We start from the raw sequence: 15,598 nt of genomic DNA, 5'->3' as shown, positions 1-15,598 counted from the left end.
GAAAAGGCTAGTTATCTCCCTTGTTTTTCTGATAACGTTCGTAAAAGGCTACAGATGTAAATACTTTGATGTAAAGAATAATCCTACAAAGTTTCAATCACATCCGATGAACTTTGTCAAAGATATAAAATGTCTAATTTTTCCTTTGACGCTGACCTGTGACCTTGAAAAAGGTCAAAGGTCAACGAAACCATCGTTAAAGTGTAGAGGTCATTGGAGGTCACGACTAAACAAAATATGAGCCCGATCGCTTTGATAGTTTCCGAGAAAAGTCCAACGTTAAGGTGGTGTCTACGGACGGCCGGACGGCCGGACGGACGGCCGGCCGGACAGACTAACACTGACCGATTACATAGAGTCACATTTTCTCAAGTGACTCAAAAAGCCTACCTCCGACCCTATTATTTTTGGTCATGTTACCCTACACCAACTTTTTGTTTGTTGGCCTTAGGTGAGAATCAAGCACAAACATAGCGCCAAAAAAACAATTTCACAATCAATCAGTCAGACTGGCCCTGTAAATAATCTCTTTCATCAGTCCTTTGAATGCATCAAAGTTTGATGATCAACATTTTGTATCGACCATGCATGTTCAGCTTTCACTGTCAGCAGACCTGTTTACCCCGAACACTTGACAAGAGTAATGGTCAAGTCAAAAATAGTAATCTGATGACCAAAATAGTAACCCAGTGGTTACAAACGCCAACATTAGCAACACAAACCTAATTTGAAGCACATTTGAAAATCGTAGTCTTGACTCAAATGGAGTATTTTCCCCCAAATAGTAATAAATTACTCCAAAATAGTAAGGGTAAACAGGTCTGCTGTCATCCTCGTTTAAGACTAAACTTCAACATTACATTCAGATGTTTCAATACTCATGCCATAAATAATTTACAATCAGAAAAACACAGATCAAAGACCATTTCCTAATGTCCAAAGCAGATGCTGTTATAAGGAGAACATTTTTAACAATGATTAAAGCTAGAAATCCAAAAGATGATTGATGTTCCATAATTATTGCCCAAAGTAAGAAGATCCGGTAGAAGAATGTAAACAACACTGACCAGGTTTATGGAACTTGACTGCATCACCCATGACCTCCATGAAACTCTTCACATGGCCGTCAGCAGCGATCACTGAAATCAGTCAGACATGTCTTGTCGTTGAGGAACATATACAACTTTTTTACATTTGTATATATGTTTATTTATTTATTTATATGGGAGATTTATATAGCGCTTGACGTTCTCTAAGCGCTTTACATATTAAAGTCTGCCGTGTGAGATGGAATTTTTTACACAATATATCACGCATTCACATCGACCAGTAAATCTCAAGCCATTACGGCGAATATTTACTTTTCAACGCCTATTATTCCAAGTCACATGGGTATTTGGTGGACATTTTTATCTATGCCTATACATTTTTGCCAGGAAAGACCCTTTTGTCAATCGTGGGATCTTTAACGTGCACACCCCAATGTAGTGTACACGAAGGGACCTCGGTTTTTCGTCTCATCCGAAAGACTAGCACTTGAACCCACCACCTGGGCTAGGCAAGGGGGAAGAAAATTGCTTACCCAGGGTCGCACTCGCAACCTCTCGCTTCCGAGGCAAGTGCACTTTACCACTCGGCCACCCTTTCCCTTATGTGTGCTGTATACATGCATGTACAAGTGTGTGACTGGGTGACTGTGTGTGTGTGTGTGTGCGTGTGTGTGTGTGTGTGTGTGTGTGTGTGTGTGTGTGTGTGTGTGCTCGTGCGTGCTTGCGTGTGTACGTGTGCTAGTCCAGCTGTCAACTCACAGTTGTCGACTGTCACCGCCTGCCTGGCCGTCGTCTCCTGGCTCTCTCCCACCTTCTTCGCTGGCTTGGCACCCTGGCAACCAATCAATACATCCATCAACCCACCAATCAACGCTACCACGAATCAATCAACCCACCAATCCATTAATCAGTCAATCCAGCAATCTATCAATCAATTAATCAATTAATCCACCCACCCACCAATGAACATGTAAATCACTGAATCAGTCCATTTATCGATCACTCTTGAAAGACTTTATTAATGCAAATTTAAGCTTACAGCCTATCCATCAAGCAATAAACCAATTGGTCAAAGCAAACATCCTCCCTCCCAAGAATGACTTTATCTGCTGCTCAGTGCTAGCAGCCAACACATTGGTTTAAAAAATGTTGTACTCAAAATACATGACATAAAAATAATTGAAAATATGCAACCAGGACACAATCTCAGTTTGCAGCCAACACATTCTTTCACAAAGGGTTCTAAAAACAGCAAAACTCAAACTTTCCCCATCACAAATCAAGAACCTTAACAAAACGAAAATAAATAAAGAATGATGCAGAAAAAGCTGCTCTCACCTTCTGTTTGACCGGCTTTTCCAGGTCAGCCTCGGTCTTGGGACCCAGCAGGTCCAGAATCTACAACATCAACACGCACACAATCTCAGTGATGATTAGAACGTTGACGGTGGCAGGAATGCACCAAGCTGTTATTTTTCTCTGTTTTTTTTTTTCTCATGGAGCAGTGGCATCCACATTTTTCTTCAATATCTATGTCTCTCGGTCTCATCCAACACAAACACATGTACATTCAATTCATATAGGTAGACGCATGTATGGACACATAGGGATAGACATACACATGTACACTTAGACCCACATAATCTAATTACCTCCACATACACTTAGACACACTCAAACACACACACTTACACGCGCACACACATTTTCTCCAATCAAAAACCATACATAACGCATGTCATTCCCAAACCGCCAAGTCAACAAATGAAATGATGTTGCTTTCTCCTCTTTTGCCCTGCAATTCTGCGAAGCAAACAAAACTAGGCAAAAGCTTACCTGTGTGCATCCCCCCCCCCTCCCCCTTCCAGTTCCCAGATGCAAAGAAAGCGAGAAATAAGCATACCTGCATGTCCACCTCATTCTTGATGGTCTTCCCGTCAGCCCACGTGAGCAAGACCTTTGCCTCACCTGCCCACCACAAAGCATACCGTACATCTTTAAAGCAGACAAGTCCCACCACAAATATTAGCCAGACCTGGGAACCCCTTGTTTTGTACTTGGAGTATTCTCAAACGAACTCGGTGTAATTTAAGAAAATTGTGCGTACTCCACACAGCATTTGAACATCCCTTATTCAAACATTCTTCACACGCATCCGCTGCACCGTTAATTAAGCTTAGGCCTAAAAAAAAATAGGTGTGGTTACGGTAACCCAACCTACCCTATTTTTAGGGGCCGATCCTATAACTTTTTATTACATTTGTCAAAAAAACACACAAAAAAACAAGAAAACGAGTGCAGAAAACGCAATGAAAGCGAAAGCGCTCGAGTCGCACACTTATTTCCCCGTCAAGTAGGTTTAATTTGTACACATTAGAAAAAAAAGTTAAAAAAAAAAAGTGATTGCCTACCTACCTACCCTATTTTATTTGGCTATGTTACCGTAACCACACCTATTTTTTTTTTGACCTAATCGTGTGTCACATACTGGATCGACTTTAGGGATGCGCTTGTGAAGAAAAATAGTCTAGGAATGTTGCTCGCTGTATTGTTTTTCAAGGACCGTACTGATCGTATTCTAGACAAACATGCATACAAAATACGGCAAAATCATATGGGTTCCCAGGTCTAATTAGCATTCATTGCTGCAACAAATTGTGATCTCCGAAATAAGAGTATCATCTTAAGCGCAGGCTGCATAAGGCCAACAAAAAAAAGTTGTATGTTTCTGGTAACATGGCTACAAAAAATAGGGTAGGTAGGTAGGGATTTTTTTGTTTTTTTTGGGGGGGTCAGGGTAGAAAATAAATATACAGTGACGCAAAGAGACTGGACTTACTATACAAAGAGAAAGACAACACATTACAAAACAAATGAGACAAAAGGGATGCGGGGTTATCCCCCTTGTGTCGTCTGCCATCTGTTACTTTCGTTTTGACGCTTTTTATTTTTTTTATTTTTAAATGCAATAAAAAAAAGTCTAGGGTCGGCGGGAAAAAACTAGGTAGGGTCGGGTGACCAGAACCATACAACTTTTTTTTGGGGGGGCCTCAGCATTCATTGCTGCACCATATCATGCTTTCAAAAAGAAAAGGGTATCATTTTAAGCGCAGGCTACATAACATACACATCAGAGGTAAATGTGTGTTGCGATGGCAGGTTAAACCCGGTCAGCAGTGTGTTGTTGCTAGGCCTCCCTTTGAAAAGCGTGCCTCAATGTCAGGGGCTCTTACTCTGCCACATCACCGACAAGCATCCGGCATCATCAAAGAAAAAAGTCTCACTTGAAATGTAAGACTTTACGGGTTCCCAAACTGCATCCAGCAGTACAAGTATTTTCATGTTACAGGCAAATCCAGCTAACTCACAAACGGTTAAGTCAAAAATTCGCTTACCACACGAAGAAATTCTGGTCCGGAATTATCCCTCTTTATCTATGTGTACAAAGTTACTGTAGTTTTATTCCTGTCCATTTACTATTCACTGTGTTTACATGAGTAGTCTTCTGCTATATTTATTCTTATCATTTTGATTTTCTTTTCTGCTTTCGTTTGTGTTTGATTACATATTGAACAAATAACAATTTTATTCTAAAAGTCTACAGATAGTTCAGTCTGCCAATCCACATGCACACAGTATATCCAGCAGTGAAATACTTTAACAATAGACGATGTTCGGAAATAACTCTTGTCGGGTTTGTATGGGTTGGGCAAGAGTGAATGCCCTTGCTTTTACTGTTTTAGTACGTCAAGCTTTCTCATGTGACATCATCTACTAATCTAGGCCACAGGGTCCCCACTGGTTTTTAGAAACAAAATTCCATGACTTTTCCATGACTTTCCATGAGCCTCAATAACATTTTCCATGACTAGATCCACAGGTCGCCATTTCCGAACGTGACACGCAAACTTTTTACGTCTTGTCACTGCCAGTTTTGACATTGGCTTGCTTTGCACTGAATTTGAGTCAGTTTCTACGCAGTGTCTCTTTGACAAGCAAGTCAAGCATTTGCTACGCAGTCAGATTATCGGTAATGTTTGCTGGTCCTGTCATTTCATTAAACTGGACCAGCCACTGTTTGTATCTGATCTGCACTTTCGTAAATTCCGTTTCGTAACTGTCACTGTGACTTGACAAACTGTCATTTTTTTTCACCGCGATACACAGTTCATTGCGAAGATCTGCCTCGGTATTTCGTTCCAATTCCGCATACTTTTTGTTGTCAAGAAACAACTCGAAAGAAAGTTTCAAACTCATCATCCTCCATCTTGCTTGTCGAAGCGCTAAAGTACTTTATCGATGCAAAAACAAAAGCAGAAAACTTCGACGAAACCGACTCAAATGCAGCCCAGACGACCCGACGAGATAACGGAAGGAAGTGAGCCTCGCTTTGGCTCAAGTGCTGTAAAAAATACCGTTATTCTCGTATGCATACGAACGAGAAGTTGGTCATACGAACAAGCCTTGTGCTGGCGACGCAAATCGCCGCTGGCTGGCAAATCGCCGCTGGCGTGCTAAAGGTTAATTTTTTTTTCTTTCTTATTTTTGTTAAATTCCATGACTTTCCATGGCTTGAATTGAAATTCCATGACTTTCCAGGCCTGGAAAATTAAAAATCAAATTCCATGACTTTCCAGGTTTTCCATGACCTGTACGAACCCTGAGACCAGTCACTAGCTAGGGGAGTGCATCTGGAACACGCGGACAAGTAGCACATGTAGTGTAGAAAGCTTGCCTCACTAAAAGCAAGAGTATTCACTCTTTCACAACCCATACAAACCTGACAGAGTTATATCTGAACATCTTCAATTCACAAACTCAACACTGTTCCAACTAATACAAGTGCTGAAGTACTAGCTGAGAGCAGTTTAAACAAAACTAAACTCACTGAGCAGAGCTCCCACGTTGGCCTTGTAGCGTTTCTCCAGCAGCTCAGCCTTGTGTTTCTTCACCACTGACTCCACCTGTAAACATACCACTGCTCTGTTGCTTCTGGCTTGTACGCACACATAATGCAACATCATTTCTTCGGTTAGCGTATGTGTGTGTGCGTGTGTGAGAGAGAATTGAATTGAATGGAAAATTTCCTAAATAAATTTTCATTTAATTAATATACTTACCCGAATCACATTAGCATTGAGTCACCTGAGATGCTTATCACTGAAAAACGCTTACCCGGCTAAAGAATTTAAAGGGAAGCAACCCCATCACCAAAACGAAAGTGAAAGTAGCTTGGTAATGGGCCAGCACACTGGGAGTTACCTCCCATACGGGTGTATGCCACGTCACTTCCTCTAGGAACACGTGCCTATTCTCATACGGCTTTAAAAAATCTTAAAACCATAAGCGGGGCAGGTGGGAGGGAATACAGTATGTGATTCAGGTAAGTATATTAATTAAATGAAAATTTATTTAGGAAATTTTCCATTAAATATCATATTCTTACTCCGAATCACATTAGCAGATAACATCAACAAGGCGGTGGGCTAGAAATGAATCAAAACTCACCATCAAGTTCTGGACAGGAACTGGCCTGCTGCTATGAGCGCTGGAAGGCCTCTGGAGCCATCCTGTCGAAGAGCTGTGACGTCCCGAAGATAAAAGTTTATAAAAACATCTTCGGAACGCCAATACGCAGTTGTCAGCACCTCCTCTAGACGTCTGGAGCGCAGAACTGCCAGAGAGGATGCCCACGCCCTCGTTTCATGGGCTCGGGCCGAGTCAAGTGGCAAGGAGGGCATAACCCCCCCCCTCTTTGTGCGACTCCACTCATAAGCCTGCTTGATGAGCGAGGACACCCACCGGGCCAACGTTACCTTCGACAAATCTTTCTCGCGCCTAGTAAGGAGAGAGATAAACAACAACTTCTGAGAACTAGACCGAATCGGCTGAGTCCGGGCTAAGTACAGACGAAGTGCCCTCACAGGGCAATTGACCGAATCGGGGTCATCCGGGGCCAACGCGCTGGTCAGAGCCTTAACTCTAACCAGCGGAGAGGCCTGCCCCGGAGACTGATTCTTGGCCAGGAAATCAGGCCGGAAACGCAAAGATGCGGAACCGTCCGGCTCAAAGGAGATATCTCCAGGCTGACCCGACAGGGCGTGGACCTCGCTACCCCGTCGGGCCGTAGCCAACAAAAGGAGAAACAGCGCTTTGCGAGTGACATTGAACAGACTGGCCTCGCTTAAAGGCTCAAAATCCGCAGAACGAAGGAATTCCAGGATTAAAAACAAGTCCCACTTGGGAGCGGGCAAACGAGCTTTAGCTTCCTTAAGAGCAGCCCCTTTAATGACTGCAGCTATAACGCCCCCGACTCGAACAGAACGACCAATCTGCTTAAGAGTCGCCGAGATAGCGGAGCGCCGGACCCTCAACGAGGAGACTGAGGCGCCCTGCGAAGACATGAAAGAGAGGTGGTTAGCGACCTGAATAGAGCGCGGAGCCACCGAACTCACCCCTCTAGCTGAACACCAGGCAGTCCATGCCTTCCAGTGGGAAGCATAAACTGAAGAGGTGGACGCTCTATGCGAGCGAGCCACCAAGTCCAGAGTCAAAGACGACGCCCCAGAGCGCTTCAGCGAGTCCCGAACAACTTCCACACGTGAAGCTTCAGAAGACTGGGCTCCTCGTGTGGAATGCCTGTTCGGGGCTGCACTAGTTCCCCTCGCACGAGTGCGAGAGGAATGGGGGGCCCTTGGGCGAGCCGAAGAAGATCTGGAAACCAGACCTGCGACGGCCACAGAGGAGCGACCAGAAGAAGAAGGGCCGGCTCCTCCATCTCCGCTTTCCGGATTACTCGGCTGAGTAACGGAAAGGGAGGAAAGGCGTACGCCTCCAGACCCGTCCAGGGAAAGTCCAGAGCGTTCACTCGCCATGCCTGAGGGTCCGGGAAAGGCGAGACGAACACCGGAAGCCTCTTTGAGTACCTTGTGGCAAAAAGGTCCACCAGAGGCTTTTGGACCTGGGCCCAAAGGCGAAGCAGTGCCCCGTGAGTGATCGTCCACTCCGACTGAAGCACTGTACCCGAACGACTGAGCGCATCCGCCAAAGTGTTCAGCCTCCCTGGAAGGTACCTGGCCGAGATCGTGATATGATGCTGAAAGCACCACACCAGGATCTCGCAAGCCCTCTCCGAGAGAGACGGGGACCGCGAGCATCCCTGCTTGTTGATGTACGCCGCCACTGTCATGTTGTCTGTAAACAGACGAACATGTTTGGCGTACAGGGAGGGCAGAAACTTGGCCAGAGCTAGAGCAACTGCCTCTAGCTCCAGCAAGTTGATGTGCCACAAGGACTGCTCCGTCGTCCACAGACCGGAAGTAGTCTGAAGATCTGTATGTGCCCCCCAACCCTCCCTGGACGCATCTGTAAAGAGGTCCAGGTCGGGGAGGGGCACGACGATCGGAACACCTCTGCAGACCCACTCCGTGTCCAACCACGGAAGGGTCGCAGACTGGAACCATCCCTGCAAAGGGATGAGGGCGTCCCAGTCCACCAGAGGAGAGTCCACAAACGGCTTCAGCGCGAACTGAAGCGGACGTTTGTGGACCCGGCCCAGTGAAACCAGAAGAGCCATAGACTCCATCTGCCCCAAGATGGAGGCGAGCGAGCGGATGGAAGCCATCAGGAGAGGTAAAGTGGAGCGAATCTGAGCTTGGAGCTTGTCCACCCTTCTCTGAGAAGGCTGGACAGTCCAAGCGACCGTGTCGAAAGACATCCCCAGATAAGTGAATGTCTGTGACGGGGTCAGCTCCGACTTTACCCGGTTGATCGAGAACCCCAATGAGTTGGATTCTCGAAGAACCGTCAGGGTATCCTGCGAACAGCCGCTCTGGGACTGGTTCATGATGAGCCAGTCGTCCAGATAAGCCCGCAGACGGATACCCTGGGACCTCACCAGTGCACAGACCTGTCTCACCACCATGGTGAAAATCCATGGTGCGAGAGACAGCCCGAAAGGGAGTGCACGAAACTGGTAGATCTGATCTCCCCACCGGAAACGAAGCCATTTCCGGTCGGCCGGATGCATAAGAATGTGAAAGTATGCGTCCGTGAGATCGATCGAGGTCACCCAGTCTCCTGGGCGGAGAGAGTCTCGGACAGAGGCTGGCGTCTCCATCTTGAATTTTATCTCCCTCAAGAAAGTATTGAGGAGAGATAAATCCAACACGGGACGCCATCCTCCTGATGCTTTGGGAACAGCGAACAGACGCCCGTAAAATCCCAGGGAGCTGTGGACCCGAACTCTCTCCACCGCGCCCTTCTGCTCCAGGGAGGCAATTTCCGACTGCAAGACGGAACGTGCTTCCTGCGAGAAGGGGGGCTTGAACCGCGGAGGCACTCGGGTAAGAGGCGCCTTTTCCTCCCGCCAGAGTAGACGGAAGCCCGATCTCACCACTCCCACAATCCATTGGCTGTCTACTACCGACATCCAACGAGAAAGTGCCCGGGAGGGGCCTCCCGCCATCACCAAGGTGGAGGGCGGGAGGGAGGTGAGATCGGGAGCGCTTCATTGGGGGTGAGGCTTACTTCCAGAGCCGCCACGCCCCCTCCCCGATGCCGTCCTCTTCTTCCCACCACGAGCGGCCGGCGGAGCCTGCCGCTTCTGAGCTGGCTTGGGGTTAGACGATGTCTGAGCCTGCTTCTGCTTAGAAGGCTGAGACTGTTTCACCCCCTTCAGAGTGTAGTCAAGGAACTGACTGTCCTTGTTCGACTGAATCTCCTTCTGTCTGGCATCCAGTGCCAGCGGACAGAAGAGAGACTCCTCTGAGACCGGGGAGACTCTCAAGGTCTCCCTAGTAGCCAGCTCCGTGAATTGGGACTGCGAGAGGAAGAGATCCCTCCTACAGAGTACCGCTTGGGTGTACTGCAGGGAGGAAAGACGCAATTGTTCCTCATTGACCTTGGCCAATGCGGTCAAAAGCGCAGAGACATCGTCCGCATTCTGTTCTTCACTGAGAGTGAAAGGAACCAGCGAATCGGTCAATGCCCGAGACAGAGCCCGAACGAGAGTCTCCGCAATGGAGGACAGTTCGATCTGCCGACGTCCAACCTCCTCAGCAGAGAGGAGGGAAGCCTCGGAAACCGGCAAAACCGAATCACGCTTGATCGGTTTAGTCAGAAGAGGCAGCAATTCCCGGGAAACCGGAAGGGTAGCCCTAGGGAGTGCAAAAGACGCCAGCCAACTCTGGCTCTGATTGGGCATGCCAAGCTTCCTATTGGCCGTAGGCACGAAGGAAGAGGCTTGAGCAGCTGAAGCCACCCACTGCTGAGCTGATTCCGGAACTGGACCAAAAGGAAGCAGTAGCGGAACAGGCACTGGCCGAATACCACTCCCCGCATGTGCTGGACGAACCAGTGAATGCGAAAGTTGGTAAGCCACTGACGGAGACTCGGCGAACCGGAAGGAAGAAACATCTTCCTGTGCCGGCCGGAAGTCCGCCATGGCAGAAGGAACGAATGATGCGGAAGAGTCCGCAGCCACCACCCCTTCAGGAAAATAACGAGACGTTACTTCCGCCGCGACGTCAAGAACAGCCTTGAGCTTCGACGGAAACACGCCCCGCGACTCCTCGCTGACCACTGATGGAGCATCAGAATAGTCACACGTGGAACCATGACCGAAGTCACCAGTTCCGGAAGCAGAAGCATGCCCTGGCAAACCGGAAACCGGAAAAGCCTGAGCACTAACGTCATCCTGCCGCCCAAAACCCTGTGAAGGTAAAGGGTAAGCAGGACGACCATCCGCAAAAACCGGAGCTGGATGAGCTGACGTCACTCCCCCGACTGAGTGGAGTGATGCCTGCTCAAGCCTAGGCGCTTGAAAGCCGGAAGGCGCACGCTGTAATCCACTATCTGGTATCCGGAAGGAACCACCAGAAGAGGAAGAAGCGTTTCCGGCCGAAACCGGAAGTGTAGTCAACGGAACCGCAAAATGCGGAAGTGAAGACTGCACTGGTTGACTTCGCGATCCGGAAGGACCGGAAGTCAGTGAATACTCCATCCTGCCGCGACCGCCGTAGCGTGCCGGAGCGGACGGATCATCACTTCCGGCAAGTGCCGGAAATGCGGCAGTCGAAACCGACTGCCGCCGCTGTTCGATCAAGTCCGGGGCCTCGTAGGTTATCGCCGGAAATGAAAGATCAGCAAGGTATCGGTCGTGACCCGATGCGAAAGAGCTGTCCCCCGAAGGAGAACGTCCAGGCGCCTCACGAGGGCTATCGGACCAGCTCTGCTTACCAGCCGACGCTGAAGAGGGAGGACGCTGCTCCAAGCCGGAAGTGGAGGACAAAGACACGGAAGCCAATGCCCGGACGTCACTGCCAGATGCCGGAAACGCCGAACTGCTGGCGACGGAACGCTGAAATTCTGCCTGCACCAAGCTGCGGATTTCCGGAACCAGTGACTTTAACAGAGAGGAAACCAACGCACCTTGTCCAGGTGCTAACAACGATGACGAAGTCTCCGATGTAGAGACAGGTGCAGAAGTAACAGTAGCGCTAGGCGCCGCAAAAGAAGCAGAAGTAGTAACAGCGCTAGGCGCCGAAATTGGTACAGCCAACAAAGTGTTACGCTCTTGGTCTGTAACAAGTAACGTTGCTTTGGAAGAGGAAGACTTAGGCTTAATTTTCCCCTTGGGGTCCGACTTGCCACGGCGCTTGTCTGAATCAGACATGTTGACAACAACACGTGGCAACGCGAAAAAATTCACTGAAACATAAGTCTAAACGACTGGAAAATTCAGTAAACACACGCACTAATGCGTTTACAAAATACTATAGCTAAACTTGCCCCACAAAAAGCAGAGGCACGGAGAGCTACGAACAAAGTCACACGAGCTAGAAAACTAACTCACACAACAAAATGGCGACACGCAAGACACTGACACGAACGTCAACAACACGTGGCAAAGTAAAAAGATTTACTGAAACGTAAGTCTAAACGACTGAAAACACAGTAAACACACACGCTTACGCGTCAACAAAATACTAAAGCTACACTTGCCCAAACAGAAAGAGGGCACGCAGAGCTACTAGCAAAGTCACACGAGTTAGCTAACTAACTCACACAACAAAATGGCGAAACACGCAAGTCACTGACACACAAGTCCGTAAAAAACGGACAACGTACAGTAACGAAACAGCGCAAACAACCAACAACAAACGGGAACGAGCTCACCAAACTGTAGGCAAGGCGAGCAGAAAAGCTGGGTAACGTGGCCGGCGGTTGTCACTCAAACACACAAGGTCAGCCACAGAGCGTCAAAAAGTGAACCGTCCTCTCCGAGGTGAAAAAGACGTATGAGAATAGGCACGTGTTCCTAGAGGAAGTGACGTGGCATACACCCGTATGGGAGGTAACTCCCAGTGTGCTGGCCCATTACCAAGCTACTTTCACTTTCGTTTTGGTGATGGGGTTGCTTCCCTTTAAATTCTTTAGCCGGGTAAGCGTTTTTCAGTGATAAGCATCTCAGGTGACTCAATGCTAATGTGATTCGGAGTAAGAATATGATATTTAATTGAACTTTATTTTACAAGGATCAAGATTTAAGGCTATGCCTTTTCTTACAATCTGAGAGTGTGTGTGTGTTTGCATGTGTGTGCCTGTGTGAATGTTTTCTTTCTGGGGGGCCAGTTTTTGATAATATAGTTATTGATAATAAAAAGCTATCAGTAAAGAGAAAGAGAGAGAGAGATGTGCATGGAAGTTAAGAGAAAACTTGCCCCCCCCCCCCCCCCCCCTCTTACTATATTTGTGAAACAACCCCAGCAGTAGAACATCGCTTTGTTTGGCCCTGTAAGCTGATAAGGGGGGCCACCTACATGTGACCCACATCCTATTTCATAGTTATTGCATCACTTAGCATGATGACATTTTGTCTTACAAGTTACAAGTCCAATTCCATTTGCACCATGTTTTTATCAGTTACATTCTTACAAATGAGCTTTGTCAAGCAAAATGTTTGAGGCCAAGTATTGTGATCTGTGCAGATAATAGTCATTGCATCCGCAATTACACAGAGTCTTCTCATACAATTGTGTCTCCACCGTCTACTTCCTTGTTGAAAGAAGATTTAGAAGTGTAGCTCCCTGTTCTAGCTAGGTATACATGTATTCCCAACTGTTAATCCCTGTGCCCACACACCAGTGTTGGATTACTGTGCACTGCCTTGTGTCCGAGTGACCAGTGCTATCAATTTCACATCCTGTTTGAAGTGCATTTCCACACACACACACACACACACACACAGAGACTTATGCACAGAGACACACTCTCTGCCTTGATCTACTCAGGTAAATGTCATGTCTAAATTCCACAGGTTTCTTGGAAGTCCAAGCCTGTTGGCTTATCTGTAATACGTTTAGAGATTTCCTTCCTTTTCTGAAAACACTTCTTTTTCCCCAAGCTATGCCTTTTAACAGCCTGTAATGTCAGCCTTGCAATTTACTAAACTACCAGTAACACCCCCATCACCCACATCATTTGTGTGTGATCAAACACACAGATATACACAACCAAACAGACAGAGAAACAAAAACAAATACCAGCACACACACAGAAACACACAAATACTGACAGACTTACAGCAGCTTCAATCTCCTCAGGTGTGACAACGACGCCCACACCACAGGCCTGCTCAAAGGCAGCAACACACATTCACAGACAGACTTACAGCAGCTTCAATCTCCTCAGGTGTGATAATGACGCCCACACCACAGGCCTGCTCAAAGGCAGCAACTTCCACCGGGGGCAGGGGGTTGTGCAACAGGTAATCCAGGGCCGCTGAACAAACAGATCCATAAACATCAATATCTTAATTGGTAACAGTTAGATTTTTGGAAAACAAAAGCTGCATTTGTTATTTAGTAGTCTTCACTCAACAAAGCACACAGATAATGGATACAAAGAAATTAGACGAACATGACACTTGCACTCCTGAACGGCTGAAGTGTCTCTTCATTGTCTACAGACGGACAGACTAGCAGATAACCATGCAGTGGCCAAAAACAAAAAAAATCTTTATTGAACCAGCGCAACAAAATCCAAGACAAAGAAAAACACAGACCAGTTCTTACATTCAATACAAAAATGAAAACTGCAAAAGTATGAAGTTTTGCCATACATGTGTTCAATCTTTGTATACGTCTCTTAACAACAATCTTGGTATCAATGTTCTGATCACCTTTGAGTTGGAGTTCAGAGTTGATCTTGCGCTTAGCGATGGCGCTTGCGATGAGGGGCATGTGGGTTCGGATCTGCGACTTCATCTGTGTGGCCAGCGCGTAGAGCAGCTTGCCCGACTCCTTGTTGCGAACATCGCCCCCACCACTACGCTCAGCCTGCAGATACAAATATTTGTATGTATACACGTTACGTACAAGATATAACGTATATTATCTGTCATGAAAGCGAAAGGCTTTTTTTTTTTTTTAATTAAAAAGAATATAAATTGTTACTTAGAAAAACAAACAAACAAACACACCAAAAAACAAGAACAAAGTGGACAAATTTCCAAAAAAAGAGTTGTTTTTTTGTTGTTGTATAATTATTGTACATGTTAGGCCTAAAAAAAAAAATAGGTGTGGTTACGGTAACCCGACCTACCCTATTTTTAGGGGCCGACCCTATAACTTTTTATTACATTTGTCAAAACAAAACAAAAACTAGTGCAGAAAACGCAATGAAAGCAAAAGCGCTCGAGTCGCACACTTATTTCCCTGTCAAGTAGGTTTAATTTGTACACATTAAAAAAAAAAGTAAAAAAATAAGTGATTGCCTACCTTCCTACCCTATATTTTTGGGCTATGTTACCGTAACCACACCTATTTTTTTTTTTGGCCTTAACTTTGTTTAATGTACGTGTCTCTTTTTTTTTCTTGCGTCCTATAAGCCGCAATAAATTTGATCTACCCCTTCAACATCTGTCTGACTGGGAGAGAACAGAGAGTTCAGTCATCTCATTAACAATGACCCCCAGCTGCACTGGCAACACGTTTACTTAGTGGGTGTCAGTGTCAACATTCCGTGCAAACAGCCAAAGTCAAACAACCAAAAAGAGAGGGTAGCCGTACGGGCTTTTTGACGTTAGAGGTGTGCCCAAAGTTGGAATGCAACCTAACTCCCAAGTAAAAGGTCAATGAAGTACCCATTTAATGATTTATCCCCTCTCCACAAGTTAAAAATCCACCTCTCTAAGTCTAACCCAAAGTGAAACTTCCCGTGAAGCAAAAGACAGTGGACAGTAGCAAACGTTTAATGAGCAAATCGGAGTGGGAAGCAGAGAGAGAGAGAGAGAGAGAGAGAGGGGGGGGGGGGGGGGGGGGGGGGGTAAAAAGCTTGTCGGAGCACAGGCGGAAGGTATCGTCCACTGGACTACTACTATCACAGAAAGACCTTCCGCCTGTGGTTGGAGATGCCGTCTGCTACAAGATTTCGTCATCTCACACTCACAGTGTCTGTTTCTGTTTCTTCCCAAACATGTAAAAAGAAACAATCAGACACAAAGAAAAGTATTTCACACTCACCTCAACAACAACTTCTTTCAAGAA

General features: G+C 46.6%; 1 protein-coding gene across 2 annotated transcripts in view; it reads right to left on the bottom strand.

The window, feature by feature from the left end:
* The window catches only part of LOC138965176 (glutamine--tRNA ligase-like), a 31,933-nt gene that overhangs the window by 16,228 nt on the left and 107 nt on the right, over positions 1 to 15,598 (bottom strand). Inside the window, exons 1-8 of one of the 2 annotated variants that reach the window (XM_070337294.1) lie at positions 15,575 to 15,598; positions 14,233 to 14,389; positions 13,723 to 13,832; positions 5,938 to 6,013; positions 2,953 to 3,017; positions 2,388 to 2,447; positions 1,809 to 1,881; positions 1,068 to 1,139 (exon numbers count right to left, since the gene is read on the bottom strand). The exon at positions 15,575 to 15,598 is cut by the window's right edge and continues 107 nt beyond it. In XM_070337294.1, coding sequence (XP_070193395.1) covers positions 1,068 to 1,139; positions 1,809 to 1,881; positions 2,388 to 2,447; positions 2,953 to 3,017; positions 5,938 to 6,013; positions 13,723 to 13,832; positions 14,233 to 14,389; positions 15,575 to 15,598 — 637 coding nt within the window. Of the gene's footprint in view, positions 1 to 1,067; positions 1,140 to 1,808; positions 1,882 to 2,387; positions 2,448 to 2,952; positions 3,018 to 5,937; positions 6,014 to 13,634; positions 13,833 to 14,232; positions 14,390 to 15,574 lie in introns of those variants that run through there. The other variant, XM_070337295.1, reaches the window with a different exon arrangement.

The sequence above is a fragment of the Littorina saxatilis genome, linkage group LG4 (genome assembly GCF_037325665.1).
Source record: "Littorina saxatilis isolate snail1 linkage group LG4, US_GU_Lsax_2.0, whole genome shotgun sequence".
NCBI classification, from domain to species: domain Eukaryota; kingdom Metazoa; phylum Mollusca; class Gastropoda; order Littorinimorpha; family Littorinidae; genus Littorina; species Littorina saxatilis.
Note: the sequence above shows the minus strand (reverse complement) of the source record. Positions and strands in the feature narration are given on the sequence as shown.